This window comes from Myotis lucifugus, unplaced genomic scaffold (genome assembly GCF_000147115.1).
Source record: "Myotis lucifugus unplaced genomic scaffold, Myoluc2.0 scaffold_41, whole genome shotgun sequence".
In the NCBI taxonomy this organism is placed as follows: Eukaryota; Metazoa; Chordata; class Mammalia; order Chiroptera; family Vespertilionidae; genus Myotis; species Myotis lucifugus.
Window position 1 is genome coordinate 1990224 of NW_005871089.1, and position 12147 is coordinate 2002370.

The window sequence follows — 12147 nt, forward strand, 5'->3', positions numbered from 1 at the left end:
AGACAATAGTCTCCAGGTCTATCCATGCTGTCCCAAATGGTAAGAGATGATCTTTTTTACAACTGTATAGTATTCTATTGTGTAACTGTCCCACAGCTTTTTTAACCATTCATCTATTGATGGGCACTTGGACTGCTTCCAGATTTTAGCAATCCTATATAATAAAAGGGTAATGTGCAAATTGACCCTAACAGCAGAACCACTGGGAATGACTGGTCACTATGACACACACTGACCACCAGGGGGCAGACGCTCAATGCAGGAGCTGCCCACTGGTGGTCAGTGCACTCCCACAGGGGGAGCTCTGCTCAGCCTCAAGCCAGGCTGATGACTGCCAGCACAGAGGTGGTGGCGGGAGCCTCTCCCGCCTCCTCAGCAACGCTAAGGATGTCCGACTGCAGCTTAGGCCTGCTCCCTGCTGGCAAGTGGACATCCCCCGAGGACTCCCGGGCTGCCAGAGGGATGTCTGACTGCCAGCAGGTGGACATCCCCTGAGGGGTCCCAGAGTGGGAGAGGGCACAGGCTGGGCTGAGGGATCCCCCCGAGTGCACAAACTTTTGTGCACTGGATCTCTAGTCCTATATAATAAAAGCCTAATATGAAATCAACTGAATGGTGGAACAGCCAGTGGAATGACTGGTTGCTGTAACACGCACTGACCACCAAGGAGCTGCCCCCAGCCCGCAGGCCCCAGGCCAGCCAAGGTGGGTGCCAGCGGGGGGACCCCGCCCCCGATCACTCCACCAGTCGCCCCACAGATTGGCCCTGATCACCAGCCAGGCCTAGGGACCCTACCTATGCACGAATTTCATGCATCAGGCCTCTAGTTGTAAATAACATGGTTATGAACATAGGGATGTATGTATTCTTTTTTATTGGTGTTTCAGGTTTTAGGATATATTCCCAGATGTGGGATTGCTGGGTCAAATGGCAGTTCCATTTTTAATTTTTTGGTAGCCATTCTGACAGGTGGGAAGTGATATCTCATTGTCATTTTAATTTGCATTTCTCTGATGCTTAGTGACTTTGAGCATTTTTTTAAATATATTTTATTGATTTTTTTACAGAGAGGAAGGGAGAGAGATAGAGTTAGAAACACCAATGAGAGAGAAACATCGATCAGCTGCCTCCTGCACATCTCCCACTGGGGATGTGCCCGCAACCCAGGTACATGCCCTTGACCGGAATCGAACCCGGGACCTTTCAATCCGCAGGCCGACGCTCTATCCACTGAGCCAAACCGGTTTCGGCATTGAGCATTTTTTCATATGTCTCTTGTATATCCTCTTTGGAGAAGTGTCTATTCAGGTCTTCTGCCCATTTTTAAAAATCTTTATTGTTGAAAGTTTTACATAGGTCCTCCTTTCCCCCGCATTAACCTCTTCCAGCCAGCTCTCTCCACCCCCAGGCCCTCACCACCCCATTGTCTGTGTCCACAGGTTATGCATATAAGTTCATTGGTTGATTTCTTTCCACTCACCCTCCTCTGCCTTCCCTCTGAGGTTCAACAGTCTGTTCATGCTTCTTTGTCACTGGGTCTGTATTTGATCATCATTTTATTTAGTTCATTAGATTCCACATATGAGTGAGATCATGTGATACTTTCTCTGACTGGCTTATTTTGCTCAGCATAATATTCTCCAGGTCCATACATGCTGTTGCAAATGACAATAGTTCTTTCTTTTTAATTGCTGCTTAATATTTCATTTTGTAAATGTACCATATTTTTTTTTATCCACTAATCTACTGATGGGCACTTAGGCTATTTCCAAGTCTTAGGTATTGTAAATTGTGCTGTTATGAACATAAAGGTGCATATATTCTTTCTGATGAATGTTTCAGGTTTCTTACGATATATTCCTAGAAATGGGATCACTGGGTCAAATGGCAGTTCCATTTTTAATTTTTTGAGGAAACTCCATACTGTTTTCCACTGTAGTTGCACCATTCTGCATTCCCACCAGCAGTGTACTAGGGTTCCCTTTTTCCACAACCTCACCAACACTTGTTGTTTGTTGATTTGTTGATGATAGCCATTCTGTGAGGTGATATTTCATTGTTTTGATTTGCATTTCTCTGATGATTAGTGACTTTGAGCATTTTTTCATATGTCTCTTGACCATTTGTATGTCCACTTTGGGAAAGTGTCTATTTAGGCCTTTTCCTATTTTTTAATTGGATTGTTTGTCTTTTGTTGAGTTGAATGAGTACTTTGTATATTTTGGATATTAATCTCTTATCAGATGTATCATTTGCAAATATGTTCTTGCATATGGTGGGTTACTTTTTTATTTTGATGGTGGCTTTTTTTTTTTTTTTTTTTTGCTGTGCAGGAGCTTTTCATTTTGGTGTGGTCCCATTTGTTTCTCTTTTGTTTCCCTTGTCCTAGGAGATGTATTGGTGAACATATTGCTTTGTGATATGTCTGAGATTTTACTCTATTTTTTCTTATAGGATTTTTATGGTTTCATGGCTTACATTTAAGTCTTTTATCCATTTTGAGTTTATTTTTGTGTATGGTGTAAGTTTGTGGTCTACTTTAATCTTTTTGCATGTGTTTGTCCAGTTTTCTTAATACTATTTGTTGAAGAGACTGTCTTTACTCCATGGTATGTTCTTGCATCCTTTGTCAAATATTAATTGACCATAATGGTGTGGGTCAATTTCTGGGGTCTCTGTTCTGTTCTATTGCTCTATTTCCTTGTTCTTGTGCCAGTACCAGACTGTTTTGATTATAATGCCTTTGTAGTATAGTTTGATATCCGGTATTGTGATTGCTCCAACTTTATTCTTCTTTCTCAAGATTGCTGCAGGGTCTTTTATGGTTCCATATAAATTTTTTGAGTATTTGTTCAAGATCTGTGAAGCATGCCATTGGTATTTTAATAGAGATTGTGTTAAATCTATAGATCTCTTTGGGTAGCATGGACACTTTAGTAATGTTAATTCTTCCAATCCATGAACATGGTATATTATTTCATTTGTTTGTATCTTTCTCTTTTTCTTTTCTCAATGTCCTATAGTTTTCCAAGTACAGATCTTTTATCTCCTTGGTTAAGTTTATTCTTAGGTATCTTATTTTTTGTTGTTGCAATGGTAAATGGGATTTTTCTTTTAGTTTCTCTTTTTGAGAGTTCATTATTGGTATATAAAAATGCCATCGATTTCTGGATGTTGATTTTGTATCCTGCTACTTTGCTGAATTCATTTATTAAGTTTAGTAGTTTCCTGGTGGAGTCTTTAGGGTTTTCTATGTACAATATCATATCATCTGCGAATAATGACAGTTTTACTTCCTCCTTTCCAAATTGGATGCCCTTTATCTCTTCTTCTTGTCTGATCACTGTGACTAGGACTTCCAGTACTATCCTATATAATAAAAACCTAATATGCTAAGTGTCCAGTTCATTCAACCAATCAAAGTGTAATATGCTAATGATATGCTAAGGCCACTCAACCGCTCGCTGTGATGTGCACTGAACACCAGGGGATAGACGCTCCGACCGGTAGGTTAGCTTGCTGCTGGGGTCCAGCCGATTGGGCCTGAATGAGATGGGCCGGACATGCCCAGGACCCCTCCCGCAGGTCTTCCCTGGCTAGCCATCCTCCCATGTCCCTTCCCGGCCCTGATCGTGCACTGGTGGGGTCCCTTGGCCTGGCCTGCACCCTCTCGCAATCCAGGACCCCTCGAGGGATGTCAGAGAGCCAGTTTCGGCCTGATCCCCCAGGGCAGGCTGAGGGAACCCACTGGTGCACAGATTCGTGCACCGGGCCTCTAGTGTTGAATAAGAGTGGTGAAAGTGGACATCCTTGCCTTGATCCTGTTCTTAAGGGAAACACTTTTAGTTTTTGCCCATTGAGAATGATGTTGGCTGTAGGTTTGTCATATATAGCCTTTATTATGTTGAGGTATGATCCTTCTCTTCCCACTTTGCTGAGAGTTTTTATCAAAAAATGGTGCTGGGTTTTGTCAAATGCTTTTTCTGCCTCTATTGATATGATCATGTGATTTTCATCTTTCATTTTGTTTATGTGATGTATCACATTTATTGATTTGTGAATATTGTAGCAGCCTTGCATCCCCAGAATAAATTTCACTTGGTTATGGTGTGTGATCTTTTTAATATATTGCTGGATCCCATTTGCTAATGTTTTGCTGAGGATTTTAGCATCTGTGTTCATCAGGAATATTGGCCTATAATTTTCTTTCTTTGTAGTGTCTTTATCTAGTTTTGGAATTAGGATAATTATGGCTTCATAAAAACCAATTCTCTTTCCATGTGAGGTGTGCTGGCAGTGGTGGGGTGGCAGAAGAGTTTTTGCAAAGTTGAATTCCGAATAGCTTGAGAAAGCAGATAATAAATATATTTGTTGAAAAATGTGCTGGATTACTTGTAGGAAATTTTGGTCTATGGTTACATTATTCTATAGCTGGAAAACAAAGGAGAGGATTTTGCTCCAAACACGTACCTTTCAGGAACTTACAGCTTCTGGAACTGGTGGCTTCACCTGTGTTGTCTATTTAGATTCCAATTCAGCTAACATTTATTGAGCATTGCTATGAGCTAGAAACTTAAACGTATTACTAATTTAATTCTCACAAAATCCCTGGGAGGTGGGCATGATAGAATAATTTAGGTTTAGAGAAGCAAAGTGCTTTGCCCAAGGTCACAGCCACTTTCTTATGGTAGTGTGGAGATATTTTTTAGATTTGTTTTTGTGGGGTTTTTTTTTTTTAGATTTCCTTATTGTGGTAATATTAAATACATCATATGATGCTATGATAGCTGATCTTTTGATTGAATCCAGAGCAATGCAAAGGATAAAAAAGTGCATATTTTACTCAGGCACATTTCAAGGTCATGTTCCCTGTTGCCACTTTCATTGCAGATGATGCTTTTTAGTCTCCTGGGGAACTGAAAGTAATTAATTACCAAAAATTAACTGTGTGATCACCCACAGTGGCCACTTGAACAATGAAGTTGGGTGGAGTCCGTTGTTATCTCCGATTAACCAGGGTCACTGGAAACACAGCCCCAGTTTCCATAACACTCATTGTGACTCATAGCAACCCCAGACAGTTGTCTAGATGGAACTTTGGCCAGGGCCTGAGAGTTTTATATTGAAGTGCATCTTTCTTCCTCTTTCCATAAGAGACCAGTGGATACACCCCTCCTTCTTTGGGCAGAAGAGACTCATTTGAAGGAGCTTATCTCCCAGGGGGCATCACTTGGCTCCGAAGCTCCAGTCTTTTCTGGTCCCATCCTGAATGAGCCTGATCTCTATCAACATGACTTTTTCCCTGTCACAGTTTTCTGGCCTGAAAATTCCAAGAATCTGTGTCCATGGAAGGGATCTACTGTCTGCAGAAAATCTGCCCAAAGCTAGCTCACAGTGTAAAACAAAATTACTGATAAGGTGAGGGTGACTCAGTCTATGGCAGGGGTGGGCAACCTCTTTGTGAGTGCGTGCCAAAACCAGCAAAATCTCTGACTCAAAATTCTTCTGCGTGCCAACCCTAATTTTTTGAGAACATGTTACTCCTACTTGATATCTCTTAAGGTGTACGTATGTGAAGAACCTTGAAGAAATAATAAAATTCATTCGAGCGACAAAAACACAGTATATGATGATGAAAAATACAATTATTTTTTAATGTATACATGTACACTGATAGTCCGACAGAAAACTTTATGACTCCGTTTGATATTATCAGTGGGACTTTTGCTGCTGCATCACTGATGACAGAGATTTTACATCAGGTTTATATTTCGTGACCTTCAGAGATATGCACGAGCTACTACTTTCATCCGTCAGGCTACTCCTATTACGAAACTTAACAAAATTCATCACTGAGAACAAAGATTCACAAGCGTATGTGGATGAAAACATGGAGAGTAACGCTGTTGCAAAGTTTTTTAAACAGAAAAAATTTTCTGGAATGGCATTCCAAGTCCTCAATAGTTCGTTTTCGACACTTCTCTCTGGTACTCCTGTCTCTAATCGCTTTTTTTTCAATGTTTTCCAAGTCGACTCTAAGGTCAATAAATTTCTGCTTCCAAATTGAGCTACTCTGAAATTCAATCAACTGCATTTCAAATTCAGCCATGTCTATGGTCTTTAAGATAACTTGTTATGTAAAATTATTTATTTATCTAAGATGCACCTACATTGAATTTATCTGAAAAATAAAAAAGTCGATATTAAGAAAAAATTGTAAATGGAAGATTATAAGAGAGGGTTTCGCATGCCAGCAAAAGTTACTGGCGTACCATGTTTGGCACACGTGCCAGGGGTTGCCCACCCCTGGTCTGTGGTATCAGGAAAGAGCCCACTTAAACCATAACTAATGTGAAATGAAATGTTAATTTTAGACAGTCTGTAAACTGAGAGGAGATCATGTAATGATAATAGTATAACAAGTAAAAACAAATCTAAACTACAAAAGATACCTGAAACAATTTCCCCAGCCTAGCTTGGTTTTCATCCTCAGCCCACAGCTTCCAGCTCCTGACACCGGGGCCACTTCACCATACCTCAGAGGCTGACTCTGACCTTGGCCTCTAGGATTTCTCCTGATGGCATTCAAGGCTCTCTTGTCTGATAATTCTTTGCTTATTAACTTTGCTGTCCACACAGTCTCAAGGGCCATCATGGCATAGTGGTTACTAGCATGTGTTCTAGACACAGAGTGCCTGGGTTCACATACTGACTCCACCATTTATTAGCCCTATGCATGATCTTGGGCAGCTCATTTAACTTTTTGTTGTCTTGGTTTCCTTATCTGTAAAATGAGTATGTTAACTGTCATGAGGATTAAATGAACTAATATACATAAATCACATGGTGCAGTGTCTGGCATTTAGTAAGTACTCAATAAAAGTTACCTGTTCTTAATATCATCACCACCACCACCACCCCACGCTTCTGCTTCCTCATCTGCACCATAATTCCATCTCAGCAACTCACGTCCACATCTGGGCCCTGTGAGCCTTGCATTTCTCTTACCAGATCCCTCTCTGTCTCAGGAAGTGGCGCCCTGCTTCTAACTAGCAGCTTGCCTGGCATCATGTGGGTCCCTGCTCAGGATCACACACAGTGTCATGCCCATCTGCCAGGGCATGTTACTTCTTGCTGTACCTCCCCATGCTAACTGCTAGTTGGATAGTCAACCTCTGGGCTTGGCTGCCTCCTGGCAATTGTAGGTGACCCCCTACTGTGGATTGGATGCCACCTAAGTCCTCGTGCCTCTGACCGTGCTCAAATATAAAGTAGTTGTTGATAACTATAGAAAGGGGATCCTGAATGACCCATCTATCACCTGTAACTGGTTGGCTTGGCAGATGCATATGGATGTAATCAGTACACCAGACAGTAGTGGGACATGGAAACACACCATGAGGTTATAAACTAGAAGCACATGTGAAGTGGCTAAAGGCCAGATGTGTTTGGGAGAGCTCACCTCTGGCATATTTTTATTACATAAGTATTACATATTTACTGCAGAAAAATTAGTATAAATAAACCAAAAGTTAATTGTGAAGAGAAAATGTCTATAACCCACCTTCTGGAGATAACACTTTTAACTTCTTTCTCTCTCTCTTTATACAAACACACACACACACACACACACACACACACACACACACACCACATAATCATTTTAGCACTTTTTTTCACTTAATGGGTTGTAGGTAAAATAGACATTTATATGATCAAATTCTGAACAGTTCACAATGATTCTGACAGTGCATGGGTTCATCATCTGGCCTATTGGCACTATTTTGCTGATGAAGAGAAAGGGATTAAGCAGACAGGCTAAGTTTTTGTGGTCTGCAGCTTCCAATTCTGGTAACTGTCAGCCGGTTAATTAGGGTAGTTTCTTGCTGGCGTCTCATGGCAGGCAGGTGGCTTTACATAGGCGTGGTTATTTGGGAAAAGGACATTTGGCCTACTTGCTCTGGTCTGGTTTCCTTAGAAAACCTGCCACCCAGCAGCTGATCTCTATTTTTTTTTTATAGCCAGGGTGGGTGGTGACAGTGCTCTGGACTCTGTCTCTTATCACTGTAGGGCTTTTGGCAAAGTATGCCACTTCTCCAGACCTCAGTTTCCTCAAAGGGATTGGAATTGATTCTCACAGCTCTACCACTTTGTGATTGCATATGAAGGGATTTGGAGGGAGACGAGGTTTGGGTGTGGCTGTACAGTCTGGTGTCAGGCTGACTGCACCAGAGTCACCTGAGAGAGCAAATCCAGCATCTGTTCCTAGGCCCTTTCCCCCACCCTCCCACGGTGTGAGGCCTGAGAATCTGTATTTTTAGCAAAAGCCTTGTGATTGCTTCTGTTTGCAAGGATGGTGCCTTCTCCCAAGTTGCCCAACTTGATCACATCCTAGTTGAATTCTGGTTCTGGCCAAAAGGTTGTAAAAGGCATCAACACCAAATCCTTCCTGGAGACACCTGGCGTTTGGCTTTTGGGCTGCCAGTAGTGTGGCTTTCAGAGCCCTTCTGGCCTGTCAGCTTCTCACTGATGTCAGAGCTCATTTTTCCCACCAGTCTCCATCACGTTCTACTTTGCATGGCTTCTTGCTCCATGTGGTTTGGCTCAGGCTGCTGCAGGGTTGTACCAGCAGCTTCCCCGACTGTCCTTTATTGAGCAGGAGATGCTCCTTCCACCTGGTTTCATTCTTCTTCCTGTTCTCTCATCTTCCAGGAAACATGGTGTTTCTGATATATAAAATTTATTCCAAAGACTTCTTATATACAGGGTTTTAATATTTAAGGGGGCAGATTCCTTTCCTCTCCTTCCTGATTATTAAAACACACACTCATACACACACACTCCATACTTAAACAGAGCGTAGCTAGGATTAAAAGTGCTTGATCAGCCCTGGCTGGTTTGGCTTAGTGGATAGAGCATCGGCCAGGAGACTGAAGGGTTTGATTCCAGTCAAGGGCACATGCCCAGGTTGTGGTATTTACAAATAAGAAAGAAGCCATAGGGAGCTGGATATTTTCTTTCATCGTTGATGTTTCTATCTCTCCCTCTAATTAGGTAAATACAGATTCTGGATCTCATCCCAGACTTACTGAAAGATAAGCCATGGGAGAGGGAGGTAGGATGCATTTCCCGGGAGATCTCTGGGTGATGCGTTTGCATGCTAACGGCTGCGAGGTCCTTCATTAGGTGGTGGAGAGACTTTAGACCAGAATGTAGACAAGGTGGGGAGGACACTGAGATGCAGCCTGGTGGGGACCAAACTGCTTGGAGTTAAATCCAGTCTCTGTCCTCGCTGGCTGTGTGGCTCCTCCATGTTCAGATTGTTCATCTGTGAGGAGTCTGCAAACTCTCCTATCTACCTCATTGGTTGTTGTGAGGATTAAATGAGCCAACATGTGTAACATGTTTAAAGCAGTGCCTGCACATGGTAAGGGCTTTCTCTATACATGTTTTCTGGGATAACATATTAAGCTATGCACGTGAATGGCATGACCAAAGACAGAAATGCATGATCTCGGAAGTGGGCAGACCAACGTGTCAGGAGCAGAAGGTTTAGGTTAGTAGTTTTCAGATTCTGAAACTTAACTGGGGAGCCTGCTAAAAATTTAGTGTCCTTACAAAGATTCTGATTTAGTAAACTTGGAGTGAAGCCTTGGAATCTGTATTTAAAATTTTTGATGGAGGTAAAATCAGCAAATTTTCAGAAGTCCTGGTTTCAGTATAAGAGGACTGGTATTTAAAGTTGGAGCAGTCTTCCGGGATTTGACTGGGGCTACAGAAAGATATATGTGGACACTAATTGCGTATTTACTATTTGCTTTATTAGGTGTGTCCAGAAAGCAGTAGGAGTATTCGGGAGGTACAGTGTGCATCCTACAACAACAAGCCATTCATGGGCCGCTTTTATGAATGGGAACCATTTGCAGAAGGTAAGAATAGACCCAGCCCTGTCTGTAGGAATTATTTTTGTCTGCTTTTTTAACCCTGTTGCCTTCAGGTTGATGCTGGAGGAATTGGTCATCCTGACCAGAGTGGCAATAGAGGAGGAAGTATGACCCCTGGGCAGAGGGGAGCCTACAGAGGTCTTCACCAAAGGTAGTCTAGCTCAGTTGACCAGCTCAGGTGACCCCTGGACCATCCGTCAGCACATGGGTGAGGCTTTGATAGAACAAGCAGAATCTGAGAAGGCAGGGTTAGTGGGACAGGACAGGGCTTGAGGGGTATGGGTTGGAGCACGAGGTTCAAACTGAGGTTGTGAGGAGTGAGGGGGATGGAGTTCCCCTTTTCCTTGGTTTCTGCCGCAGGGGCTGGTGTGATGGCTTAAGAAAACTGCAGGAATGCAGGGTTAACATTTGTTTGGCTTTCCTGGTCGGGGGAGAGGAGCCTCGAATGCTGTTTCCAAAGATGAAATGTGATAGGCAGGCATTGTCCATAGACCAAGGTTCCTGCTGTTTCAAAATGACAGAAGATCTGATTTTGGTAGAGTTTGTCAGTGCTGCTTTGGGTCCCAGAACCATTTATCTTTGTTGAAATCCAGATGTTAGCGTGGCTTTTGGATTGAGAAGTGTTAAATTTTGAGCTGTTTCTTTCCATCACAAAGAAAGCAGGCTCCAAAGTTGTGCTGGACTTTAAGTGTGAGTCTTGGGGAAATTTGTTTTTAACCCTTGATTTAACTTTTAATTTTAATTTTAACATATATATATATATATATATATATATATATATATATATATATATATATATTAAGCTCCTATATACCCATCACTTAATTTCAACAGTTATTGCTCATGCCAGTCATATATATCCCACCCTCTCTTCCCCACCCAGATTATGGAAAACTATTTGACATCACATTATATAGTATTGTTCATTGCTAGATGTATTAATTAGAACTCTTGATTGTGTCAGAAATCCATCCTAAATGCATTTAAATAAGAAAGGCATTTTGTTGGTCATGTTATTGGGAAATCCAAGAAGTGGACCGGGCTTGGGACATAGATGCATTCCAGGAATTGAATAACATAGGACCCTTCCTTTCCGGTCTTTCTCCATCTCCTGGTTCTGTTTACTTCTCAGGTGGGCGGGCAGGCTTACATGGCAATCAGTGGGAGAAGCTCTTTCTCACTTAGTGTTATGGGTTCATTTGTGTCCCCCCTAAAGATATATGGAAGTCCTGTCCCTGGTTCCGGTGAATGTGCTCTCTTTTGGAAATAGGGTCTGAGATGTAATTAAGATGTAAGTATAAAGGAGGACATACTGAAGTAGCGTGGGCCCTTAATCCAGTATGATGGGCATCCTTGTAAAAAGACAAGAGAATAGAGACACACATAGAAAGGAGAACACCTGTGAAGTCGCAGGCACAGAGACAGAGGGGAGATGTGACCATGTGACAACCCAGGCAGAGGTTAGAGTGATACAGCTACAAGCCAGGACTGCTGGCACCATCAGAAACCAAGAGGAGTCATGGAAGATTCTTACCCTCATGGCCCTGCCACCGCCTTGCTTTAGAATTTCTAACCTCCAGAACTGTGAAAGAATAAATTCCTATTGTTGTAAACCACCCGGTTTGTGGTAATATGGTATGGCAGCTAGAAATCTAAGATGCCCAGAGATGGTTTCAATCCCAGAAAAAACATGCTGTGATCTTGTTTGGCTCATATTCCCATCTCTGGACCTGAGTTGGGACATGGGAGTACTTGGGCTAGCTCAGGTCATGTGACAGCCCTGTGGTCGGGGACCCATATCGCCTAATGTGGAGCCCTGGGGAAGTGGGGATTGGGACAGACTGAAAAACAGAATCTTCTATACTTCCTGACCACTGAAATTTTGAATGAGCCAATTAGAATCCTGATGATTCACAAAGTAAAGAAAAATGCAGAATAGCAGCAAATTAGAGAAATCAGCCGTCTTCTACACTGTGTTACTTTAATTAGAGAATTCAGCATTCTTTAAAAATATTTACTGACATTCAATGTTTCACATGCCTAGTAGAGGAGGGGCCCATGGCCACAGAAGTTGCATCAACTGTGGCTTTGTTTAAACCAGTGGTTCTCAACCTTGGCTGCACCTTAGAATCACCTAGGAATCTTTTTAAAATCCTGATTTCTGGGCCTCATCCTCCGGAAATTCTATTTCTTTGTTACTAAT

General features: G+C 42.2%; 1 protein-coding gene across 1 annotated transcript in view; it reads left to right on the forward strand.

The window, feature by feature from the left end:
- Positions 1 to 12147, forward strand: part of THSD4 (thrombospondin type 1 domain containing 4) — a 558652-nt gene that overhangs the window by 103613 nt on the left and 442892 nt on the right. Inside the window, exon 6 of the mRNA XM_023753088.1 lies at positions 9827 to 9929. Within this exon, the coding sequence (XP_023608856.1) occupies positions 9827 to 9929 (103 nt within the window). The remainder of the gene's footprint in view (positions 1 to 9826; positions 9930 to 12147) is intronic.